General features: G+C 57.0%; 4 protein-coding genes across 7 annotated transcripts; 1 reads left to right on the plus strand and 3 right to left on the minus strand.

Annotated features, from left to right (window-relative positions):
- The first annotated feature begins 1,295 nt into the window (after positions 1–1,295).
- Fcer2 (Fc epsilon receptor II) lies at positions 1,296–10,636 on the plus strand. Of its 2 annotated transcripts, XM_087202028.1 has the most exons (11): positions 1,296–1,418; positions 3,575–3,685; positions 4,295–4,417; positions 4,635–4,688; positions 5,360–5,422; positions 5,570–5,632; positions 5,746–5,808; positions 5,907–5,996; positions 8,278–8,429; positions 8,547–8,653; positions 8,981–10,636. In XM_087202028.1, exons 2-11 carry the CDS (start codon positions 3,664–3,666, stop codon positions 9,177–9,179), a joined length of 936 nt encoding a protein of 311 aa, XP_087058154.1. In that variant the 5' UTR covers positions 1,296–1,418; positions 3,575–3,663; the 3' UTR covers positions 9,180–10,636. The 2 variants fall into 2 exon arrangements, with proteins under 2 accessions (XP_087058154.1, XP_012921231.2); XM_013065777.3 differs by lacking the exons at positions 1,296–1,418; positions 3,575–3,685; positions 4,295–4,417; positions 4,635–4,688 and having other exon boundaries at positions 4,931–5,422; positions 8,981–9,357.
- Positions 10,637–12,863: 2,227 nt separating this feature from the next.
- Positions 12,864–14,516, minus strand: Trappc5 (trafficking protein particle complex subunit 5). The gene is made up of 2 exons (XM_004865363.3): positions 14,457–14,516; positions 12,864–13,477 (listed from the first exon to the last, which is right to left on the minus strand). The coding sequence occupies exon 2, from the start codon at positions 13,463–13,465 to the stop codon at positions 12,899–12,901; it is 567 nt and encodes a 188-aa protein (XP_004865420.1). The 5' UTR covers positions 13,466–13,477; positions 14,457–14,516; the 3' UTR covers positions 12,864–12,898.
- A 400-nt stretch (positions 14,517–14,916) lies between these two features.
- On the minus strand, positions 14,917–17,648 carry Mcemp1 (mast cell expressed membrane protein 1). Of its 3 annotated transcripts, none has more exons than XM_013065839.3 (7): positions 17,481–17,643; positions 17,127–17,216; positions 16,502–16,639; positions 16,353–16,403; positions 16,118–16,264; positions 15,779–15,844; positions 14,917–15,673 (listed from the first exon to the last, which is right to left on the minus strand). In XM_013065839.3, exons 1-7 carry the CDS (start codon positions 17,539–17,541, stop codon positions 15,657–15,659), a joined length of 570 nt encoding a protein of 189 aa, XP_012921293.2. In that variant the 5' UTR covers positions 17,542–17,643; the 3' UTR covers positions 14,917–15,656. The 3 variants fall into 3 exon arrangements, with proteins under 3 accessions (XP_012921293.2, XP_012921292.2, XP_087058155.1); XM_087202029.1 differs by having other exon boundaries at positions 15,489–15,673; positions 17,493–17,648; XM_013065838.2 differs by lacking the exon at positions 17,481–17,643 and having other exon boundaries at positions 14,922–15,673; positions 17,127–17,433.
- Positions 17,649–20,629: 2,981 nt separating this feature from the next.
- Positions 20,630–22,622, minus strand: Retn (resistin). The gene is made up of 4 exons (XM_004865358.4): positions 22,075–22,622; positions 21,802–21,926; positions 21,048–21,125; positions 20,630–20,883 (listed from the first exon to the last, which is right to left on the minus strand). The coding sequence occupies exons 2-4, from the start codon at positions 21,914–21,916 to the stop codon at positions 20,747–20,749; spliced, it is 330 nt and encodes a 109-aa protein (XP_004865415.2). The 5' UTR covers positions 21,917–21,926; positions 22,075–22,622; the 3' UTR covers positions 20,630–20,746.
- Positions 22,623–24,862: the final 2,240 nt, after the last annotated feature.

Below are 24,862 nucleotides of genomic sequence, written 5' to 3' on the forward strand. Positions count from 1 at the left end.
AAGACCAACTCCCTCCTGGCCCACCCAGGACCAGGCCCTCCACCTGTGCCCTGAACACCTCCCGACAGGAATTTGTGCCCAAGATCCCTTCCTCTCCCTCCTCCTCACTGGGGGAGCAGGCTATCCAGGGGACACCAGGGGAGGCCCTGTGCACAGCGCTCCCCACCCTCACCCACACTTAGGCGCCAGGAAGCCTGTCCCTCTCCTGGCCTCCATCCCACGGCTCCCCTGGGCCCAGCGGCTGCTCTCAAGGCTCCTCCTGCAGGCCTTCTCCCTGGACAGCCCCCTCTCCAACCTCCGCCCCGTCCCGGCGCCCACCACAGCCCCCAGCCCCAAGGGTCCACACCCTCCTGGTTCCCCCCGAAAGTCCCTCAGTGCTCAGCACAGCCAGCAGCTCCAGCCCCTGCTCCCGGGCTCCCCTGGCCTCGCTCCCCCTGCCCATCTCCGCACCCAGCCACCTGCATCAGTGGTGAGCCCAGGGTGCGTTCAGGGGGAGCACACAGAGCCTTCAGGCCGCCAGAGCCACTGGCCCGGCAGCAGGGCTGTTTGGGGGAGCACCGTCCGGGAGAGGTCCAGCCAGGTCCCTCTCCACCCCAGAGGGCACAGTGGATGCCCAGCCCAGCTGAGTCTTGACTGAGAGGTGAACTGTCGGGGCACAGGTGGGCATCCTCAGCTCGAAAGGCACAGGAGGCGGCCCATCCAGGAGGGGGTCACAAAAGGGACGCTCCCATTCCCTGCAGGAGCGAAGGAGAGCCTATGGGTCAGGGGCACCTTTTAGGGAACAAGAGCAGGTTGCCAAGGGGAGGCTGGGAAGCACAGTGGTTAAATCCCAGCTCTGTTATCTATGAGCTGTGCGACCTTGGGGGGTTAATTTTCTTCTCTGGGGCTTTGACTCTTTCATTCATAGGCAACACTGCTAAGCAAAGCATCAGACTCCTAGGAGGTTGTCAAAATCGGATTTGTTAGTGCATACGGGATACTAATTGTCATATTTGACCTGAATGTCAGGCCTCTCTCTCTGGTGTTTTTCTCCTTCTTCCTTTCCCTCTGTTCTTACCTCCTTCCTTTCCACAGTAGCTCGGGGACCTAGTGCGTGTTAGCCCTGATTCTAATCTCGACTCTGCCCCCTCACTTCCTGGGGCATTTTAGGAACTCGATTAGCATGGCTGGGTCTCAGTCAGCCAGCTTACCTGAGAACTGAGGTAATAATAGTCGGGACTTTCCCCGGCTGTGGGGAGCGCCAGGAAAGACCGTGGGACTGAGGTTCTCTGGGTGGCCGGCCCATAATCAGGTCCGTGAAGCCAGAAGTCACCAGTTTTCAGAAGAAAGTGTGTCTCCTGCTGCTGAAACCTCTCTCACCACTCTGGCTGGCTGACCTCTGACTGGCCACCGGCAGGACCTGACGGCTCCAAGCTCGCGTGAGTGTGTGGCCCTGTGCTACTGCACGTGAGGGACAGGGCTGGCCATGACACTGGACCCTGACGGGAGTTGCAAGAAACGGCCCTGGGCTGAGCCTGGGAGGGCGATGACCAGGGAGGTGGGCAGTGGGCGAGCGAGCGACCCTGTGGGCAGAACAGACAGGCACTCGGTGGAAGTGAATGCCAGGACTGAGTCCTGGGTCCACTGGGGGCTGATTGTAGAGAGCACTGGGGAGCCATGGAAGGTGGCAGACAATGACAGGACCTCTCCACATAGAGTCATGACCAGGTATCAGGATCCTGCCAGCAGGCATGGCTCCAGGTGGCCCATGGAACAGGCTTCCAGGTCCAAGGTCTCAGGTTCGAGCTCCACTTCCCTCACTATGTGAGGTGGTTGACTGATTTACCTTCTGGGTGCCGTGGTTCCCCTGAGAGAGGATGTGCAGTTAAGCTGCTCCCCCTGCCCCCAGGTTTACTGAGCATCTACTATGTGTTTGCATTGCCAGTCGGGTCAGCACTGCTGCTCCATTTATAAGTGAGTAAACTGAGGTAGTCATCCAGAGAGAGCTGGAGTCCAGCCCACGTCTGCCCACCTTGGGTTCCAGCATGGTGACAGCCCTGTGCTCCTCTCATGATGGCAGAATGGGACTGAACTGCCGCTCCTCAGAGCCTGGCTGGCTCACACCCCTGCCACCAGGCTCAGAGAGGGTGAACCACTTGGCCACAGTCACACAGCAAGGTGCCCCTCGATTGGTCTCCTTTGAACTAGTGCTCTAAAGTCGAAGGACTCTGAGCGTGTTGGATGAGAAGGAAGCTGAGGCCCAGGCAACAGTCTCTGCATTTTTAGCAGAAGTGGATGCTTATGTTTATCACATTTAGGGTTTGAAGACCCTCTGCACAGAGAAAGCCCGACGGCATTAGTAAATCACCCAATCCTGTCACAGCCTCATGGGTCAGATGCTATTTTCTTCCCCATTTTTTTTTTTTGTTTGTTTGTTGGTACCAGGGATCGAACTCGGGTCCTTGTGCTTGTGAGGCAGGCGCTGGAACCACTGAGCTAAATCCCCGGCCCTTCTCCCCCATTTTTCAGAGCAGAAAACTAAGGTTCAAGGTTGAGCCACTATACACAAATTCATAATAGCTAAATCTTGGAAGCAGCCTATATGCCTACCAACAGAGGATGGATAAAGAAAATGTGGTAAAAGCCGGGGATTTAGGTCAGTGGTTCTGCCACCTGCTCTGCAACCACAAGGGGCTGAGTTCGATCCCTGGTACCAAAAGAAAAAGAAAATGTGATATTTATATGCAATGGAGTACTACTCTGCCATAAAGAAGGACAAATGAGTCATTTGTAGGAAAATGGACGCATCTTGAGACCACAATGCTTGTTGGAATAAATCAGACACACAAGTTTAAATATCACATGGTTCCTCTTACTTGAGAAACCCAAAGAACAAATAATTTAAGGAGCAAAATAAAAGAGAGATGCTTGATTCTTTTTTTGTTTTGTTTTGTTTTGGTGTTGGGGATCGAACTCAGGTCCTTGGGCTTTCGAGGCAGGCAGTGGAACCACTGAGCTAAATCCCTGGCCCATAAAAGAGAGATGGTAGGAAACAGGGAGGTAGAATTTTTGGAAATAGGAAAAAGATCTGGGGATGGAAAGAGATCCAAGGGAAGGGGGAGGAGAAGTCAAAAAGATAAGATGCAATGTGTACGGCATATGCACCCATTCCCTACGGCCGACGCAATTACATCACAAACATCCGGTAATAAAAGCTAAAAAGAATAAAAGAAACGTTGAGCCCTGGCGAGGCTGCAGCCCTGCCAGTGGGAGCTGGTGGCCTTTGGGCGCTGTCCGCCTTCCCACCGAGCGCCTGACACCCGACAGCACAGGATTATTAATATCGCTGTTCTGCGGAGGACGAAGGCGCGTGGCTCTCCCAGGTGCACGTGCACCGTTCACGTTCCCAGAGCACAGCCCGGCCCTGTGCCCGTGGTCTTGGGCTGCCGAGATCCCACCAGCCGTGTCTCCTGCTGCCCACAATGCTGACTGCGGCTTGGGGACTGAATAAAGTCAGCAGATGCCCCCGAGCCCCGCAGCCCCCCAGGCGGATACGAGGGCTCCGTGTCTCATCCTAAGCTTTGCTAAAACCCAGATCCCGGCCGAGCTGTGACGCGTCCCTGAAAGAGCAACCTGGACAGGTAGTGAGCGGCCCGTCACCGGGAGAATCCAAGCAGGACTGCCATGGCCGAAAATCAGTACTCGGGTGAGAGGGCTCTTCTGCCTGGACTCGGGACATGAGGGTGCTCCCCGGCCCCCTCCAGCCAGGAGGATGGAATTTTTAAAAAGAAAGAAAAACCCCAAGGGTCGGGTAGGGAGTTGAGCCGACCTCCCGAGCTCCTGGCCCCGGGCCGGCCGGAGAGGGACGCAGAGGGCCCCTCCTCCCTGTGCCAACTCCCCCTGCACAAAATGCGGCTCCCGGCGCTGGCAGCCGAGGGCGTCGGAGGCCGAGCGGCCGGGAGCCTGGCAGGATGAGCCCCCCGAGCCAGGGTGAGGCCTCGGGGCTCCCGGGAGAGCTGAGGGGAGCCGTGCGCCTGGGACGGGGCGAGAGTCCGCGCAGGCTTCAGGCAGCGCCTGAGGCCGGGTCGGCAGGACAGCGGGCCGGGCGGCTCCGAGTCTGGGGGGACCCGGGCGCGATCGGACCCCGCCTGCTGCGGCGCGGCCCACACCGAGCGGCACAGGCAGAGGGCCGAGACCCGCAGACCCGCGCTGCCCCGGGGCCTCGGAACAGCCTCCCGGACGCTGGGGCCCAGGTGAGGCGGAGACGGGCGGAGACGGAGCCTGGCCTCCCCCGCGCCCCTCATCTTCCCTCCAGACCCGGCAGAGTTCTTCGACTTTCCCAGGAAGAGGCGCTGCCGGCGGGGGCTGCAGCTGGCGCTGCTGGGGCTGCTGACCGCGGCGCTCTGGGCCGGGCTGCTGACCCTGCTTCTCCTGTGGCGTGAGGACCCCCAGCCCCGGGACCCCCTCGCAGCCCCCTCTTGTCACCCACCTCGACTGATATGCCTGCCCCTCCCCAGCCACCCCGTCCCGACCCTGGGTTATCCCCCAAACCTTCCTCCCCGCCCCCACCCCCGGCTGGGCTGGCAGGTGGGGCGTGCGTGGGCAGGACACCTACCCCATCTTCCCTTTCCCTGCCCCCTGCCCCCTGCCCCCAGACTGGGACACCTTGAGGAATTTTAAACAGCTGGAAGTCACTGCCGCCCAGAACGGTATGGGGGCCCGAGGGGGTGGGGGGAGTGACGCTCAGCAGGTCGGCTCTGGTCCCTCTCCTGTCGCTGAGCCCTCTGAGGGCCTAGCGTCCTCCCGAGAACCTAGGACGCTCCCTTCCCCAGCGGGAAATGGAGAGCCTCCGGGGAGGCTTGGCGAAGTCCCTAACAGGACCTGCACACTGCAGCTGGAACCCGCTTGTGCCTCGGTTTCCTCCTCTGTAAAATGCCTGTGATTTTGGTGCCAGGAACTAATGAGCTAAGTTGCAGGAAGCACTAAATTGCAGAACTGTACGTTAGGATTTCATATTGAATCCTGGGTGAGGAAAGGGAGCACATGTTCATTCTATTCTTGCCTGCACCTTCCCAAATGTTCCCATCTCCCACCCACCCCCAAAACATGAGAAACAAAAAGCCACAGCTGCACAAGCGCAAGGATCCGAATTCGATCCCCGGTACCAAAAAAAAAAAAAAAAAAGCCACAGGGTGGGGACTTAACTCAGTGGTTCCGCTGCCTGCCTCGAAAGTGCAAGGTCCCGAGTTCTATCCCCGTACAAAAAAAAAAAAGCCACAACTGTGGTACTCTGTGGAGGAGGGCCCAGCCTGGGGCTGGAGTGGGGCTCAAGGACCGGCCTTTGTGGCTCCTGGGACACCTCTTCTCCCCGCTGCTGCAGTCTCTCGATTCTCCAAAGAACTGCAGAGGCACCAGAGTGAGCAGATGGCCCAGAGGTCCCAGGGTGAGTCGCTGGGGAAGGCGGCTGCCTGGATGAGCACCAGGCACACTCGTGGGGCCAGCTGTGCCCCTGCCACCCCTTGGAGCTGCAGAGTGGTGGGTGGGGGAGACGGGGCTCGGCCCTCGATGACGCTGTCCCTCCGGTCGCCAGCGGCACTGATGTCACAGACCGTCCAAGAGCTCCGAGCCCAGCAGCAGCAGATGAAATCCCAGGGTGAGCGCCTGGTGGGAGACAGTGGCCCGCGGCCACAGGGCACCGTGAGGCTGGGGTGACGCTTGGTCCACGTGTGTCCCCCCTGAGCCCAGCCCGCTTCTCTCACCCGTCAGACTCCGAGCTCTCCTGGAACCTGGACAGACTTCAGGAGGACATGAGCAGCATCAAGTCGCAAAGTCAGCCTGGGAGGGGCTGTGGGGAGCGGGAGGGGGGTGCGGTTGGTCTCGGAGCGCTGATCTCTTCCCCCCCACACACACACCCCTGGTCCCTCAAGACTTGAACGAGAGGCGCTCGGCCTTGGATTCGATGGGAAGACTGAAGGAGGAGGTGGCGAAGCTGTGGATGGAGATACAGGTGTCCAAGGGTGAGTGTGCGCGGGGGTCACCAGCAGCAGGATCCCCTTGGCCGCAGTCCCACGGGAGACCGACCGCCAGGGGGCTGAGGAAGGGGATGTCGACAGCGATGAAGGCAACGGGGCCCGTGGGATCCTTCCCGGGGCGGCAGGGATGGGGGGACATTGGCCCAGGAGGCCAGCAGGCTGTAAGAGAGCAGCCAGCCACTGCGCCTTTAACGTGCGGTGGAAACCAGGCTTTTACAGCCCTGCCACCCACCCCACCACCACCCCAGCCTTGACCTGCTCTTGACTGAGGTCTTCCACCTCTGGGAAGCCCCAGCTGCCCCACTGGGCAGGGGAAGAGGGAGGAGCTTTGCTCGGTGGGAAAGAGTCCCTTTGGGAACCCCAGCAGCAAACCCCACTGGGCTCCCTTGGGGAGGGAAGAGGAGGGGGCGCTGGGTCATGCTCCCCCCCACCACCGATGTCCCCATCCTGCCCTGTCCCTAAGGGCCCCCTCCCCAAATCTGGCCCCGGGGCCTGAGGTCTGAGCCCAGCTCTGGGGCTGCCTCAGGATGACTGTGATAAAGACAGTCAGGGCACATGGTCACCATCACCCTCATCCTCATCCTCGTCCTCATCCTCATGCCTGTTCAAGGGTCTGTGTTGCTCAGGCAGGCCTCGAACTTTATGAACTCTGGCACTCAAGTGGTCCTCCTGCCCCAGCCTCTGGAGTAGCTGCTTCTACAGGCACATGCCACCATGTGCATCCCTCGAAGCTTCCTTTAGAGGCCCAGAGGTGCTCTTTCTGTTTTAATGCTGCACCTCCACAGGGCTGAGCATTGGTTACCATCGCGTAGGCAAGAAGTACATCTGACTCCCGCTGCTGTGGACACCCAAGTCCCGTTAAAAAATCTAAGCCAGGGCCAGGGATTTAGCTCAGTGGTTCTGCTGCCTGTCCCACAAGTGCAAGGACCCGAGTTCGATCCCCGGTACCAAAAAAAAAGAAGAAAAAATCTAAGGCAGTTTTAGGACTGGTAGTGCTCAGGGATAGAGCATTGCTCGGCATGCAGGAGACCCTGACTCCAATCCCCAGCACCTGAAAAAACACTATTTGAAAGCAGAAGAGAACCAATCCAGTAACAGCAGATTTAATCTCCCACCTTGGAGTCTTGGAGACAGTTACAATGTCTGAGAGCTTCCCCAGGTGGGGAAAAGGGCGAGAGACCAGCTGGCCCTGGGTGGGGGACTTAGGGACCCCTCCCTGCAGTTTCCTTTTCATTCCCCATGGGCTCTCAGGATCAGTGCCCCTGAAAGGAGGAAACCATCTCAGCTTCCCTAAAGGGGGCTGGAGCACTGGGGCCGGGCGGTGGTGCTACCAGCGATGGTGGCCGGGGCCGTTGGAGCTGTTGGTGGGGACAGTGCAGAGGGAGATACGCCAGCGGGCTGGCCACAGCATGGGCACTGGTGGTCAGGGCATGGCTGGTGCGGTTGGCAAGCACAGGATGGGCTATGGTGTGGGCCGTAGCAACACATTGCTGGCAGCAGCTGGAGCCTGCAGTGATGACACTGGTGATGAAGTGATGCTGACCTTGGGCCCGAATGAATGTGTTTCTGGTCATGGTGTAGGTGGCTGAGGTGTTGCAGACCATGGGTTTATTGAGTGACGGTGTCAACAGCTGAGGAGCTTCTGACCATGGATGCACTCCTGGGGATGACGTTGGCAGTTGAGGTTCTTCTGGCTGTGAGGAGTCTGTGGTGATGGTGCTGGTGGTTGCGCTGCTTGTGGCAGTGATGGTGGCTAAGGTGCTGCTAAGCCTGTAGGAAGGTGCTACTGACTGTAGAACGGCCGAGGTCATGGTGGTGCCGTTGGCTGACGTGGTGCCAGACAGGGAGGTATTTATGGGGATGGTCCTGATAGTCGAGGTGTTTGTGGTAATGTCGGTGGCAGTTGAGAGGCTGCTACCCCTGCGGTAGTGATGGTGATGGGGTTGATGTTGATCTTCAACTAACCATGGAGGTATCATGCAACGGTCCTGGTGGATGAGGTGTTTGTGATGATGTTGGTGGAAACTGAGGCACTGCCAACCCTGAGGTGTCCATGGCGATGTTGGTGAAGTTTTAACCTTGAGATGTCTGGCAATGGTGCTGGTGGCTGAGGTGGTCCCACTGTGGAGCTGGTCCTACACAGTGGGCAGCATGAGTGCCCCAGGGAAGGTGGTCTGTGGCATCGCCTGTTAGGCTCTGGGTGAGTCCAGCAGAGACACTACCACCCACAGTGCCCCCTGAGCCTCTCCTCCATGTGCAACCCCAGGCTCTGAGTGCAGCACATGCCCCAAGCAGTGGGTCAACTTCCAGCAGAAGTGCTACTACTTCGGTGAGGGCCCCAAGCAGTGGGTCCAGGCCCGGTTCACCTGCAATGACCTGGAAGGCCGGCTGGTCAGCATCCACAGCCAGGAGGAGCAGGTAGCCTGGGCTCTGCAGAAGCTGTGGTCAGTGGGGGTCAGGAGGACACCCCTGTAGGGGGTGGGAGGGACTCAGCGCCCCCCTCCCTGAGTCCTCCAGTCCTGTCCTGCCCCCTAGGACTTCCTCACCAAACACGCCAACAAGGAGGGCTCCTGGATTGGCCTTCGTGACCTGGACATAGAGGGGGAGTTTACCTGGATGGATGGGAGCCCCCTGGACTACAGGTGAGACGGGGCCCCGGGAGACTGAGGAGGAGGCGGAGTAACCACGGGAGAGGTGCTCCCTGGATGGGGAGGCCCCTACTAGTGAAGAAGCCCAGGGGTCCAGACCCAGAGAGCAGCTGCTCCAGCCTTCAGGGAAGCAGCAGAGGCAGGGGCTCAGGGAGGAATCTCCAGGCACAGACTGGAGGTCGAATCTGGGGGAGGGGGACATGGAACTGCGGAGGGGCCAGCGTCCAAGCCCAGGGAGGCCCAGACCCAGAGGGAGGCACCGGGGTCCGGGGAGGGTCTCTCCCCCACCAGTCCCCTCTGACTCCAAGCCTTTCTGGGCAGCAACTGGCAGTCAGGGGAGCCCAACAACGCCCAGGGTGAGGACTGCGTGGTGATGCAGGGCTCGGGGCAGTGGAATGACGCTTTCTGCCGCACCTGGTTGGACGCCTGGGTGTGCGAGCAGCTGGCCACATGCGGGCCACCCACCCCCTCGGACTCCACAGATAACTCACCGGGCTCTGGCTCCACACACAGCCCCTGACAGCTCCGCCACCTCGCTCTGATCCCTCCCTCCTCCCTCCCTCTTGACCCTAGGAACAGCCAGATCCAGAGCCAGGCCCTGAGGACCCCTGACCCCAGGCTGGACGCCACTTTGTGGCTCTAAGGTCCCTGTGACATTTTGCTCCCACCCAAACTGGTGGCTGACCCTTCCCCGCTCCCACTGGTGCCCCGAGGGCCTGTCTCTTGCTCCTCAGCCCAGCTGGCCATCACCACCTCCCTGCCTGCAAAGGCCCAAAACCATCCCTGCTGGCAAGCTCGGTGCCCGCTGGGGAGTAGACTGCCGGCCCAGCCACCCCAGGAGCTGTGGAGAACACAGACCTCTCCCCTAGGACCCGCCTCTCAGAAGCATCCCCTCCTCAGCACAACAGGACAGCCCTCACCCCAGCTCAGGCAGCAGGCCCTCCTGGCCACCCGCATCAGTGAGAGGGACAATGAGGCCTCCCTCCGGAGACCTGCCTGGGCGTGCTGGATGGAAGCTGGGAATCCCAGACCCTCGTGCCTGAGCCCACTTCCGCCCCCCACCCCATGCCCGCCCCCTCCAAGGCCAATTCTGAGAACCCAGAGCAACTCGAGTGGGAATTCACACCTTCTCCGCCCTGTTTATTTTTTTGTTACAAGAATGGACCGGTCCCGCCCTGGAGATAGGGACCCTGGGGTGTCACCAGCCCGGGACTGCAGAGGAGAGGGCGTAAGTTGCCACACAGGAAGTGGTCAGAGCTGGGCCTTGTGCAGCGAGGCACTCAGCAGGTGCTCGGTGGAGACCAGTTCACGCCGAGGCCCAGGCAGCCTCTGGCTCGGCCACATGCAGCTGAGGCTGAGTGTGACGGGCCAGGCTCCCAGGACCCCTCCACCGTGGCTCAGGCTAACCCTGGGGCCATGCTCACCCCGCTCTTCCCCTGGACACCTCCAGGGTCTGTCCGTGTTCAGACCTGGCTCTTCCCACCGCTTCCTGCCACGCCCATCCTCACCCCCAGGGCACCTCTGCTCCTCTCCCTATTTTTTGTTTGTTGGATTTGAGATGGAGTCTTGCTATGTTGCCTAGGCCGGCCTTGCACTCCCGGTCTCCACGCACACTCAGACCACACAAGTGCATCACTGTGGCCAGCTCCAGTCTCCCTCTTCAGTGCCCCAAGTTTTCCTCGAGCTCAGAGGAAACGCAAGTCCTACAGGATTCCCCTGTGAGTGTGAGTGCGGGATCCTCACTCTTCCTTGAATATGCACTCACACCTGCCTGGGGGCCTCCACACGCTGTTCCCCAACCCCACCCCGGCCCCGCTCAATCTGTCCAGTCTTTGCCCTTGGGAGGCCTATCCTGAGTTAACTGGCCCCCCTTTAAAACTGCAGCCCACTTGGGAATTGAACTCAGGGCCTGCCTAGCATGCACAAGGCCCTGGGTTCAAGCACTGGCAGCAAAAAAATTAAATTTTAACAACCGTGCTACCTGACCCCATTCCTTGTGTTCCTGTTTCTACCATGCCATACTGGGATTACAGGCGTGGGCCACCATGTGTGGTTAGATTTCTCCTTTTAATAGAACACATCACTGACCTGTTCACCCCTGCCCTCCCCCTTTAGATTATGAGCTGGGGTGGGGGAGGCACCTTTATTTTCCTCCCAGTGGTGTCTCCAATGCCTGGCTCAGCAGGTGCCCTGTAAATATTTGACAAAATCAATCTGTGGCCATGGATGAATAGAACCTGCTTCACGGCCTGCAGAAGGATGTTGCTGCTGCCAGGCTCAGCATGGTCAGTGCTGGGCTCATCTTCCCTCCCCTGCTGTCCTGGGGGCTCCAAGGAGACCTTGCAGCCCAAAGCAGCCAAAGTCAGAGATGCTGCAACTGGAAGCCGTCAGATCACAGGCTCTTAGCCTCTTGCCCCTGATGAGAAGCAGCCCAACCCTGCAGTTTGTCCAGGCTCTCCCTTCTCCAAAGCACCCTGCTTCTCCTCAGCTAGAGGGGACAGACCTGGCCCAGCACTCCCTGCTTACAAGCTGTCCCTAAGTCCCTCCCAGTATTTGCCTGGCACCCTCACTGCCCTGGGCAGAGCTGGCTGTCACTGCAGCCTCCTGCCTTCTGCTCCTGCAATCTGCCCACCTTCTCTCCAGAGGCCCTGGAAGCCATTCCAGCCAGTGTCCCCATATCCTGCCTGGGGCTGCCGAGTCCAGACTCCTGCATTTCCTTCCAAAATGCAGCTTCCCGGACACCTGACCTGCTGCCTCCTATTCCCCAGGGCTCCAATCCCCTCCAGGCCTCTGGCTTCTCTCTGCACTGACCCCCAGACCTGTACACATGCCTCCACTCAGCCCCTCAACTCCAGATCCAAGCTGCCATCCTGCCCAAACCTCTCCGAGCCCCCGGGTGCCCTGCCTCCCACAACCCACAGCTACTCCACAACTGACTCCACGCTATGAGTTCCATTTACCCTGCCCATGCTACCTTCTTGCCAACATACCAGCGCCCACCCCAACCATCACCTCTTGCTGGGATGATGCCAGCATCCTCCAACCTGGCCCTAGAGCGACCCCGTCAGCACAGGTAAAATCTCCACCCACCCTGACCTTGAACCCTTCTCTTACAGTGAGGGGACCCAGCTAAAGTTTCCTACGGTTCCTTTTCAGAACAAACTTATTTGGATCCTGGAGGGAGAAGGGAAAGAAATGAGGAGGATGTGATCCAGTGTCCCCTAAAAATCAGGAGAGGTTTCCTGGGAATAGGCAGTGGTCATGCCTGACATGAGACCTTGTAACTTTCCAACAAGGAAAATGTGTTCAGGTATCAACTGTATATTTTACGACTAACTTGAAAGCATTTGGAGTACCCAGAAAACTCTGGGCTCCCGTCCCAGGACAGGCAAGTCTTTAGAGCCACCATTCTCAGTGTGGTCCCTGGAGCACCCAGCAGCTCCCAGGAATGTGTCACAAATCCAAATTCTCAGGCACACCCCAAATCCACAGACTCTGGGACTCAGGGGTTAGTCCCAGCCAGCTGTGATATCAGGAGCCCTCCAGGTGGTCCTGAGCCCCCTAAAGCACTGCTTCTCAAACTGAGGTACACAGGGACCCCTGGGAACTTTTCCGCAGTGCAGACTGGAGCAGGAGGTGTGGGTGGAGCCTGAGAGTTCGCACTGATAGGTTTCCCAGGCGATGCTGATGGTGCTGGCCCCAGGACCACGCTGGGAGCAGAGAAGTCCTAAGCGGCAGTGGGACAACCATTCTCAAGAGTTTCACAGTACACGGCCACACCTATTCCATTACTGCTCTGTGTGGCTCCTTTCCCACCATCAGAAGAGCATATGGACTGCATTATGCAAATGTTTTACTCTCCGCTTCCTGAGAGTCCCTGGTCGATCTTGGCCTGAAACCCCTCCCCCAGACCTGCCCCCTCCCCAGCCTGCAAACCACCCCTCACTGTGAGTCCTGAAAGTCGAGCATCTCCACTGGCTCCTTCTGCCTGGTCTCTCTCCCCACTACCCACCAGGCTCATCCAACGCCCCAGACTTTTCTGACAGCCCAAGGCCAGAGAGGCCAGGCCCTCCCCCTCTCCCCTTCTACTATAAATACCCTTGGCCCTTGGCCTCCTTCACCAGCTTGGGACGGGACCTGGGTCAAGGTGTTGAGCAGACGTCTGAGGCCCCCACACAAGACATGAGACACGAGACACACTGGGCAAGGGGGCTCTCCGCATCCTTTATCTCCCGCGGGTCAGCGGCCCTCCAGGGCCCGGTCTCTGGCGATGACAGCCTCCTCGAACTTGATCATGAGGGTGGTGCCCTTGTGCCAGTGTGCCGTGACCTTGGCGGGAAAGCCGCTGTGCGTGAGCACGGCCTCCACGATGCCCGCTGTGAAGCTGGCGCAGTTGAGCGTGCTGTTCTCCTTCGGCACGGAGATGTAGGTGTTAATAAGCGGCTCCCGCTCGATAATGTAGAAAGTGCGGGCGTCGTCGTTGGCCTGCTCCAGCTTGTCGGCCTCCTTGCCGAAAAGCGCCTTCCACACTGCGCCCTTGACGAACAGCAGCGCGCCCAGAACCTTGGTCTCGCGCCGAGCACCCTTCTCGCGCGCGACCAGCGCATCCAGCACGCGAGCGCCCACCTGGCGGCCCAGCGCGGCCAGGCGAGCCTGCAGCTCGGCCACCGAGAAGACGCGGCTCTGACAGTGCTGCACCAGCTCGGAGAAGAGCAGCGCGAAGGCGCTCAGGCTCACCTCGGTGCGCGGCCGTGCCAGCGCGCGCTCCAGCAGGGCCGACTTCCCGCGCGTGAAGCGCGCCTCCATACCTCCGCCACCCTGTGCGGAGACCAGGACACCCAGTGTCGGGGGCGCTGGGGAGGGGACCTCGAGGGGACCCCGGGAGGATGCTCTCCAGCATTATGCACTCTCCAGAACTTTCCCGCCCACCCTAATGGAAGGCAAAATAAGCGGGAGAAGAGGGACCGGGTGTGTATCAGGACCTGAAGGGCTGGGGCTCTGGGGACGGGAGATCCATGGGCCAAGCCAGGAGACACAGGGAAATCACCCAACCCCACGCCCATGGGCAGTGGATCTGTCACTCGGGAAGCCTGCCATGACCTGGATGAGCTCTGAATAAGGGGCCCAGAGAAGATGTTGGGGGCTCCCATCTGCAAACTCTTTAGAAAAGTTTCGGAATGGTGGGAAACTACAGAGGGGTACACGGTCAGCCCCGGGACTTGGGGAGCCAGGAGAGGCCGCTGTGGTCCCTCCCTGGCGGTGCACAAAGCCACACAGCAGGCGGTGGAGGGGAGAGGGAAGCGGGGAGAAGAGATGCTGGGGTCAACTAACCCCATCCGCGCCCGCCTCGGGGTGAAGCCTCCACCATGGGGGCGGGGGGGGGGGCGCCTGGCTCCCATAATGCACGGCTGGGGAGGGGGAGGGGGTCTGAGAAACGCCGAGAAGACTCCCAGGGTCTGCGAGGGCGGACCAGCGGGGGAGGGGGTCTTCCCCGGGGTTCAGATGATGGGAGCGGGAGCGCCGAGACCCCTTCATCTCACCAGCTGCGATGGGGGTAGTGGGCTGAGCTGCCGCAGGGCCGGGACCCCGACACCCTGGGACGCCAAGACCCTCGCCCCAGCCCTCCAGGCCGGGGAGAAGCCCACCCTGCTCATAACCTCCAGGGGTGAGCCAAAGAAGAGAGACCCGGGCCTGCTGAAGCCGAGGGGCCGGCTCGGAACACACAGACCCGCGGGGAAGGGTCGGGGAGAGGACGACACGCGACACAAGGAGGGGTCGCCAGCCCACAGGGTCTCACCAGGAACTGCGGCGGTCGCTCCGGCCGAGCTGCTTTACGGCGCCGTAAAAGGGCTGCGTGCGCAGGCGCGGGGCGGGCCGGGCGTGTGGGCGGGCCGGGAGCGGTGGTGCCTGGGAGCGGCCGCTGGGGGGCGCGTGTGAGCAAGTGGTCCGCTGCGGATCTGCTGCTGTGCTTGACCGTAGCACGCGTGGTCACTTGCTCGGGGCACACATAGGACGTTGAGCACGCATCTTTTGTCCCCAGGGCACGTGTATGAGCTTGAGTCTCTTGTCTCGAGTACGTGCATGAGTCGTGGGTGCGGTGCATGCAGGATGCTCGCTGAGGGACTCGTGCTGTGGCACAGGGTCATCCCTGGGAACACGCCTAGGGGCTCGTAGATACCCGTGGGCCCTTGTGCGCTTAGGCGGACATTGATATCCCGCTGCCCGCTCTAGCCACACACTCTAGGACACAGGGACACACGGGACCCATGCAGGGCATTTATTCTTGTTCACCCTTCTGCCCCAGGGCTCCCCGCGCCACGTTCACACCTGCCCCCCTCAGGTACCCTCAGTTGCTCCGAGAACGGGTTAAGAGCTTCGTTGTTTCCCCTTGATTTTTATCTTTATGAATCACAAAACACGAGTGCAGGAATAAATGGACACGTGCGAGTGTGTGATCTGAACACGGGATGACATAGCCGGGCACACCCGCTCACACTGGTACAGGGGGTGACAAGGCAGACACAGCACCTGCATGTACAGGGAGACTGTGCCACAGTGTGCTCATGTTTATACAACATGACACACTACGGTGTGCTTGTGCCTGTGTGCGGACAGGCAGGTATCACGTGGCAGCAACAGACACAGTGACACACTTGTGGGGTCCTTACCGACACCGCCTCCCACTGGGAAATGCCTGTGCTCACGTCATGCCACACACGTGTGTCGCATGTAGTGACACCGACTTGCACACAACACACATTGACACCCATATCACCTTCCCTGGGACACAGGGAAATTCTCACCCTTCATAAAATGCTCTTTCATGTACACACACGCGCATACGCGCGTGCGCGCGCAGCTCCACAACCCTCATGCACTCTGATACATTATTTTCTATTCACAGAATGAGGGGCAGGTTCACAGTTGGGGGGAACCCATTTTCCATCTCAGTAGCAGCCACAAATCCCATCCTCCAAGCTGTGGCTCCAGTGTGCTCCTATTTGGACGGTGGCGCTAAGTGGGGGAAAGGCAGGAACAAGGTCAGACCCCGCAGCCCCTGGGAAAGACCCGAGGCCAGGCCTGTGCTCCACCCTCACCACCTCCCAGCCTTTGGCTTACGTATATTTGTCTTCCTCTCCAGCGCCTCAAGGATTTTCTGTATGTTTGTCCTGATTTGTGTTACTTCTGATGGGAGAGGAAACAGGTAAATCTGGGATGCAGCCTCAGACAAAGCCCCCACTTCCATTGGGAGTCCTCTCCAGACTGCTTCCAGCCTGGGGTTCACCGCAGTCCTGCACTTGGGGGTTCCCGACAGTTTTAAGTAGCCCTAGGGAGACTCGCCATCAGCCATTACCCCATCCAAACCCCAAGGTTGGGAGGACTGGGCCCTGCCATCTCCTCCCCTGGTGCTGGGCATTGGACAGATTCACCCAGTGGAGGGTGGGCCCACAAAGGCACCTGCTGGCACCGTCTTCAGGTTCTGGTTCCCGGCTTCAACCTGGTTCCTGACTTTGCCGATATGCTTGGTGACCTCCTCGATGTCCTCCCAGACCTTGCTCCAGCCCTTCCTTTGCTCTTCCTGGCACTCCAACACCGAGCTTGAGACTGAGGGCATGGGGTGGCCATGTCTGGGCGACACCCTCCTCCTGAGCCCCCCACCACCCTGTGGGTCTTCCGCCAAACCCACACTCACTGTTGGAAAGCTCCCTTTTCAAACCCTGCATCTCCCTGGACATCTCGAAGTCTGTTTAGGAGAGAGCAGAGCTGCAGGCAGAGGTGGCAGAAGGGGAGCACGTCTGGGGGAAACGGGTTCCCCAGCTCCCCCTGCCCAAGAACACTCACTCTTCACCAAGACCAGGGCGGAGAGGATGATGCAGAACAGGAACATCAACCCGAGGAGCACAAACAGGCTCATGATGGACCTCTGCAGCCAGGTGGGGACCTGGGCGCTGTACAAGGGTGGCCTGGGCTGGGCGGGAGCTGGGACAGAGACACTGGGTGACCTGCAGTTCCCCCCCACACACTAGCCAGACCATCAACACTTCTCCGACACCACCAGCAACTCGCTGTTCCAATACCTCTTCGGCCGGGACATCAGTGATGTCCATGATCATCATCAACAACTCGGCCACCACCGCTCCCCTTGGCCGGCACCAGCAACAGTTGTTCCTGGCTGTTCCATCACAGACCTCTTACAAATGCTCTCCCCAACCCCCACCAGCGCCAGTGTCCAACACTGGTGGCCAACGTTGTCACCATCAGCAGCTGTCACCTCGTCCTTCCCCATCAACCACCTTGTCACATACAGGCTCACCAACACTGTCGCCAGTGTCACCCATAGCCCGGCAGGCAGCGTTTTAGACACCGCACATGGTCACCACCGCAGTCCTCCAAGCCACCATTCACTGCCGCCTCCTCGAAGTGCCCTTCCCAAGGCGGAGGCCGTGGGCAGGCGGTGGCCACACACCTGGTGTCAGGGGTCCTGGGTGACTGCCCTTAGGCTGGGCCCGGTCTCTGAAGGTCAGGGTGATGTTCTCGTAGTCGGGGTCACAGGCACCTTTGTGGGATTTGGGGAGAAGGGCTGCAGAGAGCTGCCCAGATGCACCCAACCCTGAGCACAGGACATTTCCAGGGGTGCGGGGTAAGGAGGGAAGAACTAAACTCTGCTCCGTGGGTACGCAGAGTGGGTTTGTGGCCAGGGACACACACACGCTCATCCTGGAGGGGAGACAACCTCCCGTACACACCTCCATCCCCTTCACCCCTCTCCCACCCAAGGCCCCCTTCCGGACCCCTCCCTTCCCACCCCCAGGCTCCTGACCTCTGCTGTCACCTGTGTTGCCCTGTCGCTTCTCTTTGAAGGCTGCCGCCGCTCCCTGCATCCTGACCTCTGCTTGTGTCCTGTCGATCTTGAAGTTGCTGTGGGGCGGGCCTGTGTCCACCCACCCCACCCACCGGAAGTGTTGGGCAGATGGGGAAACCTGGGGCTGGGGAAGGAAGTAAGGCTTGGCCTCCTCTTTTCAGGGATCCGTGACTCTGCCACCCTGCGACATTCTCACCAAGCTCAAGAGGGTCCAAGAGGAGCTGTGTCTCAGGGACAGCAAAGACAAGAAGCCCCTAGACTTAGAGACAGAACAGGAACTCTATAGGAAGTTTGTGTGTGTGTGTGTGTGTGTGTGTGTGTGTGTGTGTGTGTTGAGAGAAAGAGGGACAGAGGAAAGACTCGAACCAATGACAGTTAACCACTGGGACCCCACGCCCACATGTGGGACAGAAGTCTGGCCCCCATCCTTACCGTGCTCTTTGCTGGGACCCTGGAGGCAAAGTTTTCCTCTTCTTGGAGACCCCAGAGGAAGAAACATTCTTTTTTTCTTTTATTTTTTAATCTCAGCCTTCAAGAGTCTGAGGCAGGGAAGATCGCTACAAATTCAAAGCCAACCTGGGCTACATACTGAGTTCAAGGCCAGCCTGAATTACCTATCAAGACTCTGTCTCAAAAAATAAAAACTGTTAATGAAGTTGGGTGTGGAGCATGTATCTCCAGTCCCAGCTACTCAGGAGGCTGAGGCAGGAAGATCAGGGCCCAGGAGTCCAGAATCAGCTACTTGAGCAACATAGTGAGATCCCCCCCACACACTCAGTCTCCAAAAATAAAATAAAAACGACTTAAAAGTTGTTAATAAGGTAGCTTACAATTGGTCTTTTTTTCTTATCTCCCCTTGTTTGCTTTTTGGCCCCGTCTTAGAGATTAAGTGTGTCTTTGCCCTAAGGCACACCTCACTTCGGACTGGCCAGGTTTCAAGTGTTAAAAGGCTGCTATTGGACACCGCAGCTTCAGAGGATTATACTTTTCTCTCTGGAAGAAAAGTGAGAAGTCTTAAAATTTCCTGGTCAAGTGCAGGAAGTTTGGCTTTAAGCCATGGTTTGGCTTAAAATCCGTGGTTAAATTCAACGTAACTTGGAATGCTCACTTCGATCTAGTAAGGATAATGTTCTGTTTCCAAAATATTGCCAAGTCCTGTCTCCCCAGGAAAAATCAATGGGATAGTGATTGGATGCCAGCTCCACTACAGCAGGTCTCAGAAAGAAGTCAGTCATCCGATTACAACAGCGCGGAGGAGACGGACCAATGGGAAGCGGGCTCTGTTTTGATGGACAGGTGCAGGGGCGGGGCCGCCGCATTGCAGCGTAATCTAGTTTGGGCTGGTCTGGGACCCTGCTCCAGCCCTCTGGCCTTCTTTACTTTTTTTTTTTTTTTTTTTTTTTTGGTACCAGGGATTGAACTCGGGTCCTTGAGCTTGCACAGCTGGCGACGAAACCACTGAGCTAAATCCCTAGCCCGTGGCCTTCTTTTTTTTGAGATGGGGTCTCCCTATGTAGCCAGGCTGACCTTGGGCTCATATGTAGCCCAGGCTGGCTTCGAACTCGTAGCAACCCTCGGGCCTCAGCTTCATGGGTGTGAGGATTATAGGCGTGTGCCACCACACCCAGCTTGGACTTCCTTTGAGGAACAAGTAGCTGCTAAACTGGAGCCCTGTGAGCAGCCTTGTCATGTAGGAAATATTCATAGGGTTTGTCCGGCCAGCATCTGCTTTTTGTGGGATAATAGTCTGGATTTTCTTTTAAAATAGAAAACACATTTGCAATCCCAGCACTCAGGAGGATGAGGCAGAAGGGTTTTGAATTCAAAACAAGCCTGAGACTGGGCATGGTGGTGCATCCCTATAATCCCTGCCCTCACAAGGCTGAGGCCAGAGGATCGCCAGGAATTCAAGACCAGTCTGGGCTACTAGTGAGTTCAAGGCTAGCTTGAGCTGCATAGCAAGACCCTGTCTCAAAAAAAAAAAAAAAAAAAGCAAACCTAGGCTACCTAGTAGCAAATTTGGAGCCAGCCTGAGCAACATAGTGAGACCCTCCCTGGGGGTGTGTGTGTGTGTGTGTGTGTGTGTGTGTGTGAGAGAGAGAGAGTTTTAAAGAAAAGAGAGAATAAAGAAAATGTGTCAGACTGCTGTGGTGTCAAATGCCTGTAATCCCAGCACTTAGGAGGCTGAGGCAGGAGGATCGCCATGAATTCAAGGCCAGCCTGGGCTACACAGGAGACCCTGCCTCAACCCACCCCCAAGGAAAACAACCTGCAGTGCCATGGTAACTGTTGTGTACTCGGTGTGTGGCTGTGTATAAGTGTGTACACATGCAGTACGTGCCCCTGCCCCTGCCCCTGCATGACATATCTAAGTGTACACATGGCTATTTATTCAACATTTACTGGGTACCCACTGTAGTTTTATTTTTGTGTCTTTTTGCTGTATCGGAGATTGAACCCAGGATCTCACATTGAGCTCCTTTTTTTTTTTCTAATACTAAGTCTCTCTAAGTTGCCCAGGCTGAGCTCAGACTTGCGATCCTCCTACTTCAGCCTCCTGAGTAGCTGGGATCACAGCACCAACTGGCTTTTCAATTCTGGCATTCATGAGGCTGTGTGTTCAGCTGGTCCTATCTATTTGAACCCACGCCTGCCCATGTGGAAACGTGAACTTGGGGCTCCTAACCCCGGGGAGACATTCTCTGCAGATATTCCTCCCACTCCATGCCCGACTCTGCCTGTGCCTTGGAGGGTCCCTCCTCATGTTGGGGGGGGTGAAGTTGGGGGCTCAGGGCTCTGGGTTGAGGACGATTTGGGGGCCCACTCTGACCCTGGGGTTACTGGACATGTCTGCTACCAGGCTGACCTAGGTCCTGGTGAGGCTGCCCCACTGGGGCAATGGAGGAGCCAGGAAGTTCCTGGGGACCTGGGACGCGCCTTGGCTGGGGGTGACGCTGGAGGACGCCGAGGTTCCATTCTTGGAGGAAGATGTGGGAGACACCGGGGAAGGAGGGAAAGTGGACGAAAGAAAGTCCGGACTCCCCACTTCTGGAAGGATCCAGGAGGCGACTCTCATCAGAGAGGCCGGGGCCCGCGCGCTGAAGAAACCATGCAAAGCCACATCTGCTCGGCGTGAGCATCAGCTCCGGGTTTATTTCCAGCCCCCCTCCCAGGCTCGGCCCTGCTTCCTCAGCCCCCCAAGCCCCTCCGCGGCGCCCCCAGGCTCAGGAGGCCATCTGCAGGCGGCAGCAGCGCACTGCGGTCCAGTCCATGCGGGCGCACTGGCAGTGACACGTGGTCTGGGCGCGCACGTCCCAGGAGCCACAGCCCATGCCACAGGCGCAGCTGGTGACCGCGAAGCCTGCGGGAAATCGGGAGGCGGAGGCGCGCTAGGGACCGGGAGCCGCATGTGGGCACCGGGCTGGGAGACCGGATACACCAGGGGCCAAAGGAAATGGGACCCTTAGGTTGGGGAAGGGGGGAGGCTGGGGCTCGAGTCTGGGCACGGAGGAGATTTGCACTCACCTGCGGGACAGGTGGCCAGGTCCCCCTTGGAGGTGACGCTTCTGCAGTCCAGGTCTGCCTTCTCGAGAGCCTCTAAAACTGAAGGGGGAGGGACGGGACCACCTGTTGGGACCAAGCTGCCCCCTCACCTTCCCGTGCCCCAGGGGCCCCCCTGGTGCTTGCAGATAGGCAGAGGATCACAGGTTTCCCTGTAGCCAGGTGCGTGGCGCACGCCTGCGATCCCAGCGCTCTGGGAGGCTGAGGCAGGGAGATTGTAACTTAGAGCCTTAGTGAGACCCTGTTTCAAAATAAAGGTTCTCCTTTATTTTCCCCTTTATTTTTAAGGTCCCCCTCCCCCGGGGATTTAGCTCAGTGGTTCCACCACCTGCCTTGCAAGCACAAGGTCCGGAGTTCGATCCCCAGTACCAAGAAAGAAAGAAAGAAAGAAAGAAAGAAAGAAAGAAAGAAAGAAAGAAAGAAAGGAAGGAAGAAAGAAAGGAAGGAAGGAAGGTTCCCTTGGGGAAGACCTGGTGGGGACCCAGCACCCCCAGGACCCCTGCCTTGATCTGGGTGTTTTTGAGGAGGACGAGGTTTGGGCTGAGGGGTGGGTGGGGTGGGTGGAAGTTGGGCTGAGTTTGGGCTTGGGCTCAGGATGGGGCTGGAAGGGCTGGGTGAGGCTCGGAAGCAAGCGGCTGGGGCGGGTGCGGCGGAGGCCTGGTGAGCGGCCGGGCCGGGGTGGGGCCAGCGAGCCCCTGGGACCTCGCAGGGTCCTCACTTAGGGAGCTGGTTTGCTCTTTGATCTTCTGATCGATGGCTTCGTCCATGGAACACAGTGACCCCCGGGACACCAGCAGCCCCAGGGCGAGGAGGAGGAGGAAGACAGCCTTCATGGTGCAGGTGCTGCCAGAGGGAACAGGAGGTCCACCTCTGGGTTAGGCTCTGACCGTGCGTGCGGGCGCCCGCGGTCCTGGGGATGAAAGTGGGGGCCCCGCCCCGCCCCTAGGCCCTGGGCTGGGGCTCGGGCCAGGCAGGGAAGGTTCTCACTCACCCACTCGGAACTCGCGAGACCCAGGCCACTCTGGGGCGCAAATCCCTGTTGCTCTGCCTGGAGGCCTCTGGGTCGGGTCTGAACTTCCTGCCACGCTAATAAGCGCCTTGGCCCTGGCCCGGCCTGCCTGCCCACATCGGGGGCCAAGAGGGGCCTACAGCCCCCTCGCTGGTTGCTGCAATAAACCCTCTCCAGATGCCCGCCGCATCCGCTCGGGGGCGGTGCCCCGAGGTCGGCCAGGGGCTGCGGTCTGAGGAACAGGCAGAGAAACAAGGGTTCGCATTCAGGGGCGCAGTGCAGACCTGGTGACACAATGTCCCCACCGCAACGAGCCTGGGACGTCCGGTTCATGCCCAACGCCCCTGCCAGCAGTGAGTGGCTCCATCCTGATTAGCAAGAGAAATTGGCAGACCAGGCCCGTAGTCCAGGCCGAGCCGGTTCCTGTGGCGACGAGGTAAGAGAGGAGGAAATACAGTGGACCTTCGAGTTACTTGGGTTACGACTGGAATTTTAGTTTTTAACTAACGACCAGAGTCTTGAGTTAAGACCCAAATGCCTGCTGCTTGTGCTTCCAGATGGTCTCAGATACAGATTTAACTCTTAAAGAGTTCCAGAAGGAACATGGCAGCATCCTTTTTCCTTTGTGGGGTTCGCCGAGAAATCCTGGGCCAGTGTCTCTCTAAGGACACTGAAATTGGCCTGCATGTTTTTACTTTTTTTTTTTTAATGAATTTATTTTATTTTATCCCATTCCCCCTTCAAGGCCCCTCCCCTCCCTATGTACAGAAGCTTTGTTTCCATTTTTCCTTCTATTTTCCCTTTTTTCTTGGCCCTTCCCTCCTTCCTCCCTCCCTCCTCCCCTGTTCCCCTTCCACTTGAACACTTTCTTCCCATTTCCCAACATCTATTACAGATCTCAGTCCTTATTTCCACATCTAATTTCTTACAACACAGAAACAATGTGGTATTTAAACATGTGTCGAATTTATTTCACTTAAGAGTATGTTCTCAGGCCGGGGATTTAGCTCAGTGGCATTGCGCTTGCCTCCCAAGCCCAAGGTCCTGAGTTCGATCCCTGGTACCAACAAAAAAAACAAGAGTGTGTTCTCAAGGTCCATCCATTTAGCTATGAATGCCTGAAGTTTATCCTTCTTTATGGCAGAGTAGTATTCCATTGTATATAAAACCACATCTTCTTTACCTACTCATCAGTTGATAGGCATTTGGGCTGTTTCCAAGATTTAGCTATTACAAACTGTGCTGCTATAAACATGGGTGTACATATATTGCTGCAGCATGATGCTTTGAATTCTTTTGAGAAGATAGCAAGAAGTATAGCTGGGTCAAATGGAACTTCTAGTTTTGGTTTTTTGAGCAGTCTTCACATTGATTTCCACAGTGCTTGCACCAGTCTACACTCCCACCAGCAATGAAAAGCATTCCTTTCTCCCCACAGCCCTGCCAGCATTTGTTGTTGGTTGATTTCATGATAGCAGCCATTCTTTCTGGGGTGAGGTGGAATCTCAGCGTTGTTTTCATCTGCATCTCTCGAATGACCAGGGATGTTCAACATTTTTTCATATATTTATTTGCCATTTCTAATTCTTTATCTGAGAAATGTCTTTTTATTTCAGATGCCCGTTTTTGCACTGGGACTTTGAATTGGGGGGATCTGATTTTTTTGAGTTCTTTATAGATTCTAGATAATAGTCCTTTATCTGAATAGCTGGAAGAAAAAATTTTTTTCTCATTCTGTGGGTTGTCTCTTCACTCTGTTGGTTGTTTCCCTTGCTGTGCAGAAGCTTTTTAATAAGATGGGGTCCTGCTTGTCGATTTTTTGTGTATTTCCTGTGCAGTCTGGGTTTTGCTCATGAAGTCTTTGGCTACTCCCATGTCCTCAAGCATTTTGCCTATTCTCTCTTCCAGCAGATCCAGTGTTTCTGTTTTAATACTCAGAGCTTTGATCCATTTCAATTTTAGGTTAGTGCCTGATGAAAGATATGGGTCTAGTTTCAATCTTCAGCATGTACAAAGCCAGTTTTTCCAGCACCGTTTATTAAAGAGTCTATCTTTCTTCCAGTGAAGGTGTTTGGCTCCTTTGTCAAAGATGAGGTGGTTGAGTGTGTCTGGAGTTGTTTCTGCATCCTCTAGTCTGTTCCATTGATCCTCAGGTCTGTTTCTTTGCCAGTACCATGCTCTTTTTAGCACAATGGCTTTGTAGTATAATTTAAAGTCAGGGACTGTAATACTCCCTGCTTTGCCTTTGTTGCCCAATATTGCTTTTGCTGTTCTACATCCCTTCTGGTTCCAAATAAATTTTAGGGTTGTTTTTTCTAATTCTATGAGATATGCTGTCGGGATTTTGATTGGGATTGCATTGAATCTGTATAACAATTTTGGAAGTATGGACAATTTCACTATATTGGTTCTTCCCATCCAAGAACAAAGGAGATTTTTCCATTTTCTGATATCCTCTTCTACCTCATTTCTCAGAGTACTCTAGTTTTCAATGCAGAGGCCTTTTACTTCCTTCATTAGATTGATTCCTAGGTAGTTCATTTTTTTGGATGCTATTGTTAAAAAAGGATTGTTTCTCTAACCTCTAGGAGAGAGACTTTGAAGGCTGTGCAGAGGAGCTTGAGCCTTCATAACCAACTTGAGTTACAACCAGCCCTCGGGAACAAATTGAGTTCATAAGTCAAGGGTCTGCTGTATTATTTTTATTTGTTTGTTAGTTTCCAACACCATGATTTGACTGTTGCTGCTATTGTTTTTTGGTACCAGAAAT

This window comes from Heterocephalus glaber, unplaced genomic scaffold (assembly GCF_053883595.1).
Source record: "Heterocephalus glaber isolate CG9 unplaced genomic scaffold, H.glaber_assembly_v1.0 deba00001761, whole genome shotgun sequence".
Classification (NCBI taxonomy): Eukaryota; Metazoa; Chordata; class Mammalia; order Rodentia; family Bathyergidae; genus Heterocephalus; species Heterocephalus glaber.